Genomic DNA, 15,815 nt, shown 5'->3' with positions numbered 1-15,815 from the left:
ATATTAAACTGCCTACTTGATATCTCAACTTGGGTGTCTTAACACATGTAAACTTAACACAACCATAACTGAAGCCTTGAGTCTGCCGTCTGCCCCAGAGCCTAACTGTCCTCAGACATCATCTCAGTACTTGTCACCATCATCTGCCCAGAATGTCACTTCAGAAACTTGGGAAAATCCTTGATTTCTCCTTTACCTGCACCTGCTACCTTCAGACCTTCAACAAGTCTTGGCAGTATCTTTCTTCCCTCTTTTCCTTTAGTGGAGAAAGCCAAATTCCTGTGGAGTTAAAAGTGGAATAGAAATATGTATAATATGGTCAGTCTTTCTTAGTTGTGTGTCAAAGGAGTTAGGCAATGAAATTAAGGTCATATGAGTGTAGATAAGCAAGCAGACTGAAATATGATCAAGATTTCAAATAAATGGAGGAGAATTGAGAGAGAATATAGTTATAATTGTGAGTGATAGTAATTCAGAAAAATTAAGAAAAAACAAGAAGGTTTTGTTATAGAAATTGGAGTGGTATGAGATGGCATAGTAGCAAACAGTATTAAGAGTGTATCGGAATACAGACTGAGAGTAAGGTAGTACTGCCATTAGCTTAAAAAAGAGTCTTGATGGATAAAACTCATTCACAATCACAAAGGACATCCTGGGGATATAGAGAACATGAGGAGTCACTGGGAGTGTAAGAATAGGGAGATGCTAAAGAGGATGTTAAATGATGAATTTCAAAGAGAAACAATAGCAGGAAGAGCTGTTATAAGCCAGTGTGGCTTAAAACTCAAGGCAGGTGAGAGTAGCTTAGGTTATAAAACCATTTTACAGGTCACAGTCTTCTCCATAGTGCAAGGCTAATAGTTATAGAGAAATGCAGGTGTTCCTAGAAACGGGAGCTCTTTGCTCTTAACAAATTACACTTAACAAATAGGCTAATGGGTCGTAAAAAAAAAAAAAAAAAAAGAATACACACACATATATATACACACATGCACTCAAAGGAAGAGCAGCTCTTAAAATGGTAACAGTATGATTTGGGGCATAATTCCAAGTGGTATAGTTTTCATGGGTCAAACAATCAGTCTGAGTTTGGCTGAGGGAAGATAAAGAGGCTTTGGGACAGATTATAGAGTTCTTGGGAATAACTATGGACTAAGATGCAAAGGGCAATTTCTAGGAATTGGGCAAGAGAAGAGAGACATGTAGACAATTCCAGACAGTCAGGAAGGTGTGGAGCTCCGTCTCATGCCGGTGCCCGAGAAACAAGAAAGGCCCGGCACACACCTTGTAACCGAGGTAAAAGCACAGCTGTTACCGAGGGAGTTTTGGTAGAAGGTGACATGGTCGCCAAAGGGGTTTTAATGAACTGGTTCGGAAGCACTTAGTCCATTCTGATCGAAAGAGGTGAGAATCCAGTGAAGTATGGTGGTTTTAAAACCTCAAAATAGCTTGATTTTAATTGCTGAATTATACTGATGGCAAAGGGACGTTCAGTGCAGAGGGATGGGCAGTGTGTCCGGTTTGACTGGCCCTGGATGTGACCTCCTGCTACAGAGAACAGCATATTACATATCACAGCAAGCATCTGGTTCCAAGTAGTGGTTTGAAGCCCCTTTTTGTTCAGAAAGTGAGCAGGTTGGAGGACAAGCATTTAAATTTCATATACATGCATTCAGGAAACATTCAGAAGAATGTGACTTTTTGATCATTGCAAAAGATAGTAGAGTGTATCAATTCCAAAGAGAATTACTGTCCAATCTTTTTTTTCTAATTTTATTTTTTATTTATGGCTGTGTTGGGATTTTGTTTCTGTGCAAGGGCTTTCTCCAGTTGTGGCAAGCGGGGGCCACTCTTCATCGCGGTGCGCGGGCCTCTCACTGTCGCGGCCTCTCTTGTTGCGGAGCACAGGCTCCAGACGCGCAGGCTCAGTCGTTGTGGCTCACGGGCCCAGTTGCTCCGCGGCATGTGGGATCCTCCCAGACCAGGGCTCGAACCCGTGTCCCCTGCCTTGGCAGGCAGACGCTCAACCACTGCGCCACCAGGGAAGCCCTACCATCCAATCTTGATTTATAATTGAGAAAGGTAATTTTTAAAGGAGTATGCAACTTAAAGAATATTTGGTCTTAACACATTATTTAAAAGAAGTAACAGTGAAACTTATTTTGAAAGTTGTACTCAGGTATTCTTTACGATAAAATATAGGATTTGTCCTCTGTTTTTGGTAAGTGTGTATTTTATTGTAAGGAAAACAATTACAAACTCAATTTCCAACAATCTTCTAAGATTCATGTTTTTGATTCTTCCTCAGAAATATCCTGAAGCAAGAAATTGTAATAAAAAAAATTAGTTTCAGCAAAAATAAGTCATACATGTGCTGTGACAATTAACAGAAAATATACCATTTATTTCATTAAATATTTAATTACTAACCATTATGAATATTTCTATTTATCCTGAAAACTGGTCTATTGAGGGTACCTTATCTTCTTTCTCAAGAAGACATTTTGTTAATGTGTCTGTAACTTTTGTACTTTGTAAACAAGGCTTAAAATATTTTGTCATTTGAAAATACCAAGAAAATGCATCTCTTCATGAGAGTTTTCCTCCTTGTCTCCTTCTTTTTCAAAAGGTGCATTGCCATTTGCTCCCTGGGGGTCTGGATCTGTGAAGAGCTTGCACAGGGCACGAACCATCCTCAGCTGAGAGAGGCCATCAACGTGATAGGCGTCACTTTGAAGGTATTGCCAGTTCGTCATGTGTATTTGACATTAAGCTGTTTCCCAGGTATTCAACCCGTTTTAGTTTGAATTAGCCCCATTTCTGTTTCCCCCTACATTACAGAGAAGTTTTGATTCAGAAATCTTTTCTCTCAGAGCCACGTTGAACGTTCTATGAGGGGTCTTGGCAAAGCCACCGATGGCTGTTTAACCCCTGGCGGCTGCAGCCTGGCTGTCCATAGCCTAAGCTTCGTGGACTGGCCCAGTGGGTTCCTCTGGTGGCTGGGCAGCTCCTGGGGCAAGCAGGATGCCTGTCACCTGTGGGTTGGAGTGACAAGAAAGTGGGGTTTCATGCCCTGGCCTCCTCGGCAGGACCAAGAGAGACCGGACAGCTCCTGGGCAACAGCCTGAGTGCTTCATGTCAGTGGGGCCTGGGGCACTTGGAGGGTGTCTTTCTTCCTTGGCTTTGTTAGTAAGAAGAGCTGCCATGTGCTGCGTGCCACCTCATGCTGGGCCAGATTTTTCTTAGTGTTTCTGTAATTTTTCAAAAAGTTCTTTGATTTTTCTATAATTATGAGGAGAAACATTAAGGCAGCAGAAGAGAATGTACCTGCCGTATCGAGCCCTTGCCCTGTCAGGGGCGTCTCAGCACAGTGCACGGACTGAGCCATGGAATCCTGCCACCCCTGTGGACACTGCTGCTTCTCCCATTTTAGAAATAAAAGAGAAGGCGACTAAGGGAAAGGCTAAGGAACTTGCTCCAGCTTGAACTGCCGAGAAATCAGGGGGCCAGGATCAGCCAGATTGGCCTCCCTTTAAACATTGTAAATAACAGAGGAGAATTCCTGGACAGAAGTCCTGGTCCCTGGGGCAGCTCCCTCACCTTTCAGTGCCTGTGTCGCTGTGCTGGTTGGAAGGGGGAGCACATCAGTATAAGAGAACCGAGGGCCAGAGAGGAAAGAGCAGCCTCAAGGAACACAGGGGATGGTGAGCGGCCACTCTGGGAAGAGGGCCTTAGGGGGCTTGGGGGTCTACCAGGGGGAGGAGAGCGCAGGGGAGCGGAGGGGGAAGAGGGGGAGGGGGAGGGGAGGGGAGAAGGAGGGAGAGGGGAGGAGGGGGAGGAGGGGAGGAGAAGGAACAGGGGTTGGGGGGAGGAGGAGGCCCGGCCCTACCTGCCCTGTCGGCAGCAGGGAGCACGAGTTCTGCCTGTGGGCTTTGCATGGCTCCGTCTATGGGCTCTGCTCTGCTGGAACCGTGCCCTCCAGGAGCGCTTGGCGAGGTGGACATAGGTGTCCCCTCGGGCACGGGAAGGGCATGGGCAGCAAAGCTAGGGAAGCGCCCTCCAGGGGGTGTCGATAAAAACCAGCCTCTGGCCACGACAGCGATGGGAACAAAGTGCTGTGCAGCCTCTGGAGAAGTCCACTCGGCTACTCGTTTGTTGCGAGTGGGACCTCGTGTGGGCAGCAGGGTGGGACTCTGCTAAGCCAGAGCCAGACTTACAGACTCCGGCGTCCTCAGGGGCAAGTAGCAGCATCGGCTCGGGCTCGGGCCCTGCGTTCCTGCCCTCAGCCCCACTGTCCTCCTTCTCTTGCCCATCTTAGGAGCCATGGTCGACTCTCCCTTCCTCACCACCATGGTCCTGGTCACCGGGTCCTGAACGGCCTTCGGTCACTACCGCCTGCTGCCCGGGGCCACCCCTCCCACAGCTGGCTCCCTCGGCCTCCTCCCCACCCCACCCCACCCCCCGACCCCCATGGCCCGAGCCTGGACCTGCAGATCTGCCCTCTGTGCTGCTGCCCGAGAGGGACGTCCGTGAGTGGGCCCTTGCATGCTGCACCAAGCCGCCAGTTCCTTCAGAGCAGGGACTGTGTCACCCTGTATGTCTTGTCCTCTGTGCTGCTAATTCAGTGCCAGCTAATTCAGTGCCGGGTACATTGTTGGTACCCTGTGGGCATGTGCTGGTGAGCAAGTGGGTGATATGTTTCATCCCCACATCCTGCAGCCCTCCACGTGTCAGGAATACCACCGCCCTCGCAGCCCTCCATAGCGACTCTTCTTGACTCTTCTTGCCTTGCTGCCTGCACCCTGGGCCCTGGGCCCGCTGCCTGGAAGGAAACTGGCCCCTGCCCGACCCCACGTTCTTCCCGGCTCAGTGCAGCTCTCCCCCTCCCTTCCCCCCACCCCGGCCCCAGTGTCTTCTCTCTGCCATCTGCCCTCACCTCTCACACCTCATCCCTCTCTGCCCTCTTGTCTGCCATGTCCCTCATTTCACCATTGTCACCTTGTCTGTCTCCAGCCATAATGCAAGAGCCATGCCAACCTTACGTTTCTACCACGTGACCCGACCAGCGGGACACAGCAGAAACGCCCCCGGTGCCCACTCTTACTCTTCCTCTCCCTCCACATTCCGACGTCCCCTCAGACCTTGGGGCTGTGCTCGGCATTAGGAATATGACAGAGAATAAGATGCAAGAAGATAAACACACAAAACAACAAGCAAACAAACACAGAGGATCAGCTCTGATAGCCCTTAATGCCGTCCAGAAATTACAGAAGGGGAGGAGGATGGAACGGAAGAGCTGGAGGAGGTGGGCTCCACGCCTTTGGACAGGCTTGGTGGCCTCATGGGGGAGGTGACATCTTGAGCCGTGATCTGAAAAATGTGGCAGCACCTGCCGAGTGCAGACCTGGGGAATGAGTGTCCCGGGCAGAGCAAGGAGCAGGTGCAAAGGCCCTGGGGCAGAAATAAGTCAGAGTGTTTGAGGAGTGGACAGAGGCCATGAGGGTCAGGGGGCGGGAGATCTGGGTGGCCAGAGGAGGCTATGCAGAGCCCCTTGGGGCAGATGCTCTCACCCCAGGTTTCCTTGTGCCTGTCAAGAGGGGAGCAGTCAGTAACTGTTCTGTAGAAGTAAAACTGGCCACCTTTCCCTTCTCATACTGTGATTTGTCACTGAGGTGCTAAATGTTGACTTCTCTCTGTTGTTTTTGTGGCCCTCTGGTCAGTTGGCATCTGCTTCCTGCAACCTGGAGCTCCTGGGGTGGAAATAGCTGAGACGCAAGTCCAGAGGTCTCCCTAGACAGGGACACAGATTTGGTGACAAAGCGTTCTGCCCTAGATGATGGGGTGTGGATGGCAGTGTGGCCCAGGGTCTGGCCAGGGAGGGAGCACCGGTAGTCCTCATCCCTCCCACATACCCCCAGCCCACAGTCCCTGCGGGAACTGACCCATTGCTGTGCCATCTCTCAAGAAACAGGGGCACCTAGAGGACCCTGAACACACGCCAGAAGCAGAAAACAGACTCAATAATTGAATATCCCATAACTTTGAATTATGTTCTCCTAGCTCCACATTTTTCACATTTCTTAGAATGTTATATGTGCAGGTTAAGTTTAGTGTCATCGGATAGAAAAGCTTTTGATCAATCCTTGTTTCTCCAAGTGTAAAATGAAGATAACGTCTGCCTTATGGAACTGTTAATGAAGAGTTATCAAGGTGAAAATGAGTACAATTCTTGTAAAAGGTTCAGTACACAGGGGATACTCAATAATGTACTACATTTCCGTTTCCTCCAGTCGGCAAAACTGTCATTTGTGTGATCTGCATAAGGCGTTTGAATTTATGGTTTTAATTTCCAAATTATTAAATGACAACTACTTGTTTCTATAGAATGTTATGTAAATTAGTACAGCTAGTCTAGACAGAAGGCAGTTACAGGACGGTGACCGCATACAAACTGTCTGGTGATAAGATACATTTTTCATATATTTAATGCAGAACAGGGACATGGATTCCCAAATGGAGCTGGAAGGAAATCGTTGTTGTGTTCTTCTTTAGGAATACTGCACACGTGAAGTGAGGTTATTTCGTTTGGGGTTTTGTTTCCTTTTCTAGTTTCCTAACAAAATCGTGGCCCAGGTAGCTTGTGATGTGCTTCAGCTGCTGGTTTCCTACTGGGAAAAGCTTCAGATGTTTGAAACCTCTCTGCCTCGGAAAATTGCAGAAGTAAGTCTTTTTCCCATAATGCTCAAACATCAGCGTTTCCCTTTTATTACACTGGATATTTAATTAATTCTAGATACTCAAATAATGGTTGGAGAACCAACCATTAAACTGCCGCGTGAGTCACCCATTTTCAGAGTAAATTGCGCTGGTTCTTCTCAGCTGCGATTTCAGGCACCACGTAAGAAGCCACCAGTGTTCCAGGGCAGCCTTACACTTGGGGAGTTTGAAAGGCAAACACGACCACAACAAAGAGACCTTTTGTCGATTGGGCTTCATTCATCCAGAGTAATTTGGATGGTGCCAACAAGGAGTCGGCAGCTGGTTGTGATGCCCTGTGTGTGTGGGCGGGGGTGGGGTATGGGGGCCTCTCCCAGACCGAAGGCCCGGACTGAGTTTTCTGCCATAGCGTGATCCCCCGGCTGTAATGAGATTACGACTGTAATACCCTCCGTGGGGTCACTGGTGGAGGACGGGGGCAAGAGGAACAGGAAGAACCTTCTGCACGAAAACACCCCGGACGTCAGTGGCATGTGAAGGTGCCGGCTTGCACAGGGGCAGGTACCCTCACCCTGTAGGTGTGGTTGGTAAGGCTCGGCTGTTCCTGCCAGGTTTTGTAGCTGCCCTACTTTAAACATGCCCTGTTCTGTACACACCCAGCGCAGAGGAAGGGATATGATTTATTTTCTCTCGGCCCTAGACAAATTTCACCCGTGAGGTCACTTTGTTCTCTCAGAGATACAGCAGAAATCACAAGTGATTTTCAACCTCAAGGGACCTAGAGTGAAACAGAACTTTGGACGATAGGCATATAAGCTGCTGCAAAGTGTAAAGTTGGGTTTTAGGGCAACCGTATAATTTATCACCTAAACGGGAATACCTTTGAGAATGAGAGTGGTGCTGTTACCCTGCAGCTGCAGGTGTGGGGAGACCTGGGGTAATTTATAAGAAAAGTAAATGGGAGGGCTTCCCTGGTGGCGCAGTGGTTGAGAGTCCGCCTGCCGATGCAGGGGACACGGGTTCGTGCCCCGGTCTGGGAAGATTCCACATGCCACGGAGCGGCTGGGCCCGTGAGCCATGGCCGCTGAGCCTGCGCATCCGGAGCCTGCGCTCCGCAATGGGAGAGGCCGCAACAGTGAGAGGCCCGCGTACCGCAAAAAAAAAAAAAAAAAAAAAAGTAAATGGGAGCATCTTCATAATTACTTTTGCAAGTGTTTGTTGCTTTCCTTGTGAGAAGTGTGGAGACAGATAATGGAGATTGTGTGACTGCAGACAGAAATACTCCTTCCTCTGGGCCCCCGATTTCACTGCCAGCAGAGTGGAAACAGGTGTGGCCATCGCCTTCTGGTTTTCAGGTCACACAAATCTCTGAGGTGACTCTTCGCTTGATGTCACCTTCCTCTGGGAGTTGGCACCGGGCTGGCTTTAGTGGCAAGGCAGTCCTGGGCCTCCTTTCACATGGCTTCCAGAACTGTTACTAGGGTCTGTTTGATTGGGAATTTGTCTTCTCTGCAGATCCTCGTGGCCACAATTGCTTTTCTTTTACCAAGTGCAGAGTACTCCTCTGTGGAAACAGATAAGAAGGTAAGTGGCACATCAGCCAAGTCCTCCCTAGAGTTTGTTTTTGTTTTTTTTTTAGAGAATGGCTCTTCTTTTTTTTTTTTTTTTAGAATTTTATTTATTTTTTTATATAGCAGGTTCTTACTAGTCATCCATTATATACATATTAGTGTATATATGTCAATTCCAATCTCTAGAGTTTGTTTTTTTTGTTTGTTTGTTTGTTTTGCAGTACGCGGGCCTCTCACCGTTGTGGCCTCTCCCGTTGCGGAGCACAGGCTCCGGACGCGCATGCTCAGCGGCCATGGCTCACGGGCCCAGCCGCCCCGCGGCATGTGGTGTCTTCCCGGACCGGGGCACGAACCCGTGTCCCCTGCATCGGCAGGCGGACTCTCAACCACTGCGCCACCAGGGAAGTCCTCTAGAGTTTGTTTTTTAAGAATGTAATAAGACAGATGGCAAATACTATCACATGCAGGGCTATCCTTTATAATATCCCCTGTTAGGGGCTTCCCTGGTGGCGCAGTGGTTGAGAGTCCGCCTGCCGATGCAGGGGACACGGGTTCGTGCCCCGGTCCGGGAAGATCCCACATGCCGCGGGGCGGCTGGGCCCGTGAGCCATGGCCGCTGAGCATGCGCGTCCGGAGCCTGTGCTCCGCAACGGGAGAGGCCACAACGGTGAGAGTCTCGGGTACCGCAAAAAAAAAAAAAAAAAAAATCAAGGATATCTATAATATCCCCTGTTAGGACTGGCCCTAACAGCCTCTCTGCGAACACCTCATTCATTCCTGTGTCCCTGAACAATGGCTGCGATGCCGGGAAGGTTCTGCAGTTTGCTGTCACTTGGGGTGGAGTGTGCGAGGCCGCAGCCTGAGGCTCTGGGTCTGCTTCCTCCTCCAGTTCCTCGTGTCCCTGCTGCTCTGCCTCCTGGACTGGTGCATGGCGCTGCCGGCGGGCGCCCTCCTCCACCCCGTGTCCACGGCGGCCCCGGACGAGCAGCCCGCAGCCCGGACCCCCTTGCTGGATTACATCTACAGGGTGAGTCTCCCCAAGGCCTCGGGGCATGGAGCGTGGACTGCAGCATCAGAGAATCACCAAAACAGGTTTGAGGCATTCACATACTTATCTGTGCCCTTTTGACAAGGATTTATGGGGGTTCAACATTTTAAAAGAAATGAGTGAGAGCAGAACAGTTATGATTATAGAGAAGCAGTGGTTACCCAGTTCCCGATGCGCGCATTTTACCCGACTGTTACCGTCAAACAACTGCAGTTTGGTCAGAATCCCCCAGTGTTCGTGGGACGTGGTCTGTATCTGCTTCGTTATGTTTCTGTTGTAGGAATATCCACAGCCTTAGTTGGACAAAATCTGTTTATCAAAGGAAGGAAAAGTATAATGGTCCCAGTTACCTCCTCAGTGCTGTTGTAGTTTGACAGGTCGTCGGGGCAGGAGGTTGGGGGTATCCCAGGCACACAATCCCTTCCGTGCTTCACAGGTTCTGTACTGCTGTGTTTGCGGCTCAAGCACGTACACCCAGCAGAGCCGCTACACCCTGACCCTGGCTGACCTGTCGTCCACGGATTATGACCCCTTCCTCCCACTGGCAAACGTGAAGAATTCCGAGCCGGTCCAATTTCATTCATCAGCAGAACTGGGCAACCTGCTTACTGTCGAAGAGGGTAAGATTCTTCAGAATAGTCATTCCAGTTGGCAGGAAAAGGAAAGACGGTAGCCTTTTGTTAATACTCGCTGTGTTACTTTTTAAGAATCCGGTGGTTGAAATCCAGGTTTCTAGAGTGATAGCAAGTCCTTCCTTCCTCGTTTCCTCTCTTTTTCTGTTTTCCTCCCCTTTCTTTTCCCATCTGAGTTAAATTTTGTATTATCAAGGACCCACGGGACCCACAAACCCACAAACACAGTCCATTTTCTGTCCCCAAGGAGCTTTTCATCTCATGGTGGCGGGGCGGGTGGGGCAACAGGATTTCAGGCAGAAGGACTCGTGTATGGCCCGGTAGCACCATAGGGGCTTCCCACGGAGAAGGACCTAAGCCAGACTTGGAAGGACGGGCTGACTTTGCGGGAGCTGGTAGAGCGTCGGGACCAGGCGGGCATCACAAAGGGATCGTGTGAGGCCACTCTTCTCCCAGCGGAGGGCCCATCGTAGACATGTGGGTGTGTCAGGACCTCGGGGCTGTGCTTACCCCCCTAACCACCTTCTCCCCAAATGACAAGAGCCCATCTCTAGGCCTTGGAATGTGAGTCAGCATGTGGATGTGTCATCTGTATGTGTGATATAGGCCATCTATATGCCTCATACACACACGCACTAAAACTAATGAACTCTGAAGAGTGATGAATTCTTTCGGTGACAAATGTGATATTGTACTGTTGTTACTCAAGACGTTACCATTCGGGTGAAGGATATCTGGGCTCTCTCTGTATTATTTCTTACAAGTGCGTGTGAATCTTCAGTTGTCTCAAAAATTAAAAGTTAGGGCTTCCCTGGTGGCTCAGTGGTTGAGAGTCCGCCTGCTGATGCAGGGGACACGAGTTCGTGCCCTGGTCCGGGAAGATCCCACATGCCGCGGAGCAGCTGGGCCCGTGAGCCATGGCTGCTGAGCCTGCGCATCTGGAGCCTGTGCTCTGCAACGGGAGAGGCCACAACAGTGAGAGGCCCACGTACAGCAAAAAAAAAAAAAAAAAAGTTAAAAAAAAATGTGGGTATAGAGTGTTAGATCATCCATGAAAATGTTATGGACTTTGCAAGTTAAAAACCTAGGCCTAAGAACAGAACCTGCGGGTAAAACTTCCTTAAAGAAAGAGGAGCGAGGGCATGTCACCAGGAAAACAAAGTCAGGGAAATGGACAAAGAACCAAAAGGAGTCATTTCTAGGAGGTCAAGGGAAGAAAGCAGGCAAGGCGCTGAAGAAGGTCAGCAGGGTCACAGGCTTCCAGAAGCTCGGGGAGGGTGAGACCAGAACAGCAGCTGTTTTATTTCCCAACCAAGTGTTTGGTGGTGGGTTTTGCTGAATACTTTGCACAGCGTGGTTGGTCTGCAGCCAGACAGCATGAGCAGGTGACCTGGGGCGTGACTGTTTGGGGCCCCAAGACAGTCCCCCGTGGGGCCTCCTGGGAAGGGAGGAAGGACACAGCAGCATTAGCCAGTGAGGGTTCAGGTCCAGGGCTGTGTTTGCAAGACTGCAGAGTCCGGAGTGTGCTTCTGGCTGGGAGGGGGGGACAGGCGTGGGGTGCCAGTCAGGAGCGAGGCCTCATTTTAGCTCCTTTTATAGACGAGCAGACCAAGGCAAAGGGATTTTCCCAAGGGTGTACAGGTCAGAAGTAACAGAGGCGGAATGTGGACTTAAGGTTTATCCACAGGGTCCTGGAACAGCGAATTCTTCACGCGGGGTTTTGCGTCGTGGAGACGGAAGACTGATCAGGGCTGTGTTGCTGGCTGGCAGCATGAGGCACCTCGTCATGTTGTGTCGCCCTTTTGCCCTCCGTTTGCTTCGTCATTTGTGGGTCTCCTTCTGGAGTCCCCTGTTCTTTCCAGTTGCAATCTTTTCTTGACATTTTTTTCCCACAGTTGTAAATTCAAAACTTTTTTTTTCAGTAAAATGACGTTTGATCTATTCCTTTTTGCTGTTTCCTACCTTGTAGTCCAAAAATAGGTTCATTGCTGATTTTGACTCTTCACAGAAAAATGGCAGAAGATTAATAGGGTAATGAAAAAGGATAAACCTAAAAATGCACATTTAAATTTCTGTACCACTTTCTTTCAATGTCCAACACTCTTTGAGTTGACCATTCATTCTCCAGAAAACCTCAGGACCTTATGCAAACTTGTCCTAACACAGCTCTGTGTTACTCAAAATGAGGTTTAAACTTCTATGGCAAAGGAGTTTAAAATTCTCTAACACTTTTACTAAGTAAAAAAACAAAGAAGCTTAAAAACATACTAGCACCCACAGACTCTCTTGCCAAATAAGTACATCCTTGTTAAGAATGAAGAGGAAAAATAAAGATAGGTGTTTTAGGTTAAACAAAATGTGCTCATATTTGAGGGTTTTTTTTTTCATTCAGTGTCATTAATTCATCATTTATAACCACACTATTTCTACTCAGATAATGTTTCTGATAAGCAATGTTATATTTTTATCTATTATTTTCAGATGATTCTTTCATAGACAATTTCCCACATTTGATGTAATTACTACTTTCAAATAGAGTTACAAGCGTGAGAGACCCAACCACCTACAGCTGAGGCGGCTGCTGGCCCGGCTTGGGGAGGAACCATCAATGTCATGACACCTGCTCACTTTTCTCATCATTAATACCTAAGTGCTTAAAAAGAAGGGAAGGGAGGAGCTTTTAAAAAATGAAAGTTAAACGCCAACCTAACATTACTGTTTTTATATTTCATCTCTAAATTTAGAAAAATATTTGGAATATATTTTTGCATACTTTTTGGAAGTCACGAGCTTGTTTTTTCATAGATGGAGTCTAGACTTCCTCTTTATTTTTCAGGGCAGCCCTGGGCAGTTGATGCAGCTGAAGTCTGCCAGGGAAGAACAGTTCTTATTTCACAAATACTCCCTTCCTTACTTTTCAGTACCAAGGATATTTGGGGTTTTTATTGGGTGTGTCATGGTTTATGACTTGATTAATATGACTCCAGGTTAATTTCCCATTGTAGAATTCAAGCACATTCATTAAAATACAAATTTGTATTTACTGCAAATTGAAAGTATGACCTATGTAAGTAAAAGTAGAGGAAAGTTGCTTTTCCAGTTGTTGTTTTCTGCCATGGCCTTTATCCAGTTGGACCTTTCTTGTTAGTTTCGTAGCCTGTGCCACCGTGTCATCACCATGTGGTGTCTTACATTATGGCCTCCTGAGCCCCCAGCTGGCTGCACCTTTGTTGTTGGAGCATTAACATTTCTGATGGAGCGTGTATTCATATGGGATGATAAGCATGAATAAAAAGCATCTGTAACTTTTGAAAAAGTTAATATGGACACAAAAGCAAAGGCATTCATAACTGTGATTTCAAGGGAATGAGTTGAGGTGTTTAAATTTCTCAGCTGTATGGAAATCATGCGCACTTCAGAGGGTCGGGAAGAAGCATTTCATTTCAGAGACAGGTGTAGATGACCTCCTCTGCTTCTAGAAAATTACAATTTTTAAATGAAGTTTTATTTTTCATTGCTGAATACAGGTGATTTCCTGTTCCTCAAAAAGAAAAAATTAAGAAGAAATCCAAGAAAAGTGAGGACAGTCTGGTTCTCACTCATCACACAGAATTTCCTAGATTCTAGGATTTGATTGTTTCTAGGATTTTTACATCATAATATTGATGATGTATAAATAAGTCAGTTAGATTTCTGCTGTCTGAGAGGGAGGATGGTTAGCATGAGAAAGCATATTTATAGTTATTGATGTTTTCATTAATATTTGATTTTTCATGCTGTGAATTTAGAAATCAACTATTTCCTAAACCTTTAAGCACAAATTAGAAATCTTAGTTTGTTTAAATGTCTAGTGATTTTTTTTATTAAAAGGTTTTATTTTGACCTGTTCTTAGAGTAATGCACAGTTCCCTTGTAAATTTGGTGGATGAAGATTTCCCTAAGTGCTCTCAGGCTTAAGTAATCGTTTCAGTCCCTACTTGTGGATTTCATCTGCTTCTCCCTCATATCGCAAACATTTCACACAGCCCCCTTTCAAACGTGATATTGTCAAAGTCCTTCTATACATCTGAAGTCTTAAAAATTTTATAAATTAGTTGCTCCTGGGCATTTAATCATCAACTACAAATTCAGTGAAAGCCTTCTAAGTAATTCCATGAATTATTAATATATCAGATTCTGTTAAATATTTAAAATGACCTCACAGCAAAACATAAATAGCCACAATAATCCTAAAGCAAATTGCTTCAAATATATTTCAGCAGTCCCAGGCTCAGTTCATCCCTTAGGAATGTCTCCCGTCACCCACTGAGGGGAGCGAGGCCACCTCCCCAGCCCCCAGCCCTCCGCGCTGCCGTCCTGTCCAACGGCAGATGTCCACCTCCTGGAGCTCCTAGAACTGTCACCCCTTCAGGACCGGGATCTGTCTCTGGTTTGTCTGTATCTACACGTTTTTAAATGTCCCTTTCCGAATGAGATCTTCACGTTAAGTTGGTTCTTTCAGCCATCTATCTAACGTGTGCTTTTAAATTCAAGTAGAATGAATGTCAAAAAAAGAAAACGGGTGGAAAAAATCCCCAGACTAAAAAAAAAAAAAATCCACCGTGCTAGGGACGGATTGCAATCCGGTGGTGGTCCGTTTTCACTTTCATTCTCCGTCTCTCGGTGTCCCCGTCCTGCTGTCGTCCTGCTGTCGGCAGAGAGGAGGCGAAGGAGCATGGAGCTGATCCCGCTGACTGCGCGGATGGTGATGGCACACCTGGTGAACCACCTGGGACACTTCCCCCTGCACGGGGGCCCTGCCGTGCTGCACAGCTTGGTCAGTGAGCACCACGACAACACACACGCCGACGCTGCCGAGCTCTCCCCCGACGTGTTCAGGAGCCCGAACCTGCAGTTGTTTGTGTTCAACGATAGCACCCTCATCTCCTACCTGCAGACAACCGCGGCGGGTCCTCCCGGCGGGTCGCCAGAGGGCGCCCCCTCGGACGTGAGAGTGATCGTGAGGGACATCTCAGGGAAGTACTCCTGGGACGGGAAGGTGCTCTATGGACCTCTGGAAGGCTGCTTAGCCCCAAAGGGCAGAAGTCCCTCGTTCCTGATCTCGGGCTGGCATCACCAAACACCTGGACCTCAGAGGGATCTTTCTCAGGCTGAGGAGGGGGAGGATGTCCTCAACAAATTACTTGAAAACATTGGCCACACGAGTCCCGAATGCCTTTTACCATCTCAGCTCCATCTCAACGAGCCTTCCCCACCCCCGTGTGGAATGAACCGTGCCCAAGAGAAGGAAATCACCGAGGTCCTCCTGCGCCAGAGCGCACAGGAAGACGAGTATGTCCAGAGGTGCGACTTGGACGTGGCCATGAAGGTTGCCAGCCAGGAGCCGCCATCACCGGTGGAGCCCCGGGGAGCCTTTTACTTCTGCAGGTTGCTGCTCGATGACTTGGGAATGAATTCTTGGGACAGAAGGTAACGATCCACTCTAGGCCTTCAACTGTCTTATTATTTTTGTGTGACAGTTCTTATCAGTTTCGGGTTTGGGAAGCAGAACAGAAGTGGAGATTTTTCTCTATTTCAGCATTTATAGCTTATTTTCTGCTGCTAAATTAAAGCTAGAAGTGAAATTAATTGGGCGGTACTGATGCACAGATTGAATTCCAAACATCTGTTGTGTATTTTAAAGGGTATCGAGCATTTACTCTGTGTGTGTGTGTTTTAATTACTGCTCTGTCCATTGTTGCTTCTGCCTTCATTAAAGATGCCAGTGGACTACAGAGATGAATAAGCCACAGTCTCTCCTTAGCTCTGGTGAGGGAAGAAGACTTAATATTGAGTTGGCCAAAAAGT

General features: G+C 47.7%; 1 protein-coding gene across 5 annotated transcripts in view; it reads left to right on the top strand.

Moving 5' to 3' along the window:
* The window catches only part of RALGAPA2 (Ral GTPase activating protein catalytic subunit alpha 2), a 284,049-nt gene that overhangs the window by 157,842 nt on the left and 110,392 nt on the right, over positions 1–15,815 (top strand). For all 5 annotated transcript variants that reach the window (XM_082643726.1, XM_082643727.1, XM_082643725.1 and 2 more), the window contains 6 exons: positions 2,630–2,738; positions 6,610–6,720; positions 8,233–8,301; positions 9,178–9,315; positions 9,773–9,956; positions 14,666–15,437. In XM_082643726.1, the coding sequence (XP_082499852.1) occupies positions 2,630–2,738; positions 6,610–6,720; positions 8,233–8,301; positions 9,178–9,315; positions 9,773–9,956; positions 14,666–15,437 (1,383 nt within the window). The remainder of the gene's footprint in view (positions 1–2,629; positions 2,739–6,609; positions 6,721–8,232; positions 8,302–9,177; positions 9,316–9,772; positions 9,957–14,665; positions 15,438–15,815) is intronic.

Source organism: Mesoplodon mirus (assembly GCF_964341445.2).
Source record: "Mesoplodon mirus genome assembly, chromosome: 15".
Taxonomy (NCBI): domain Eukaryota; kingdom Metazoa; phylum Chordata; class Mammalia; order Artiodactyla; family Ziphiidae; genus Mesoplodon; species Mesoplodon mirus.
The sequence above is the reverse complement of the archived record's forward strand: the minus strand, read 5'-3'. Positions and strand labels throughout refer to the sequence as shown.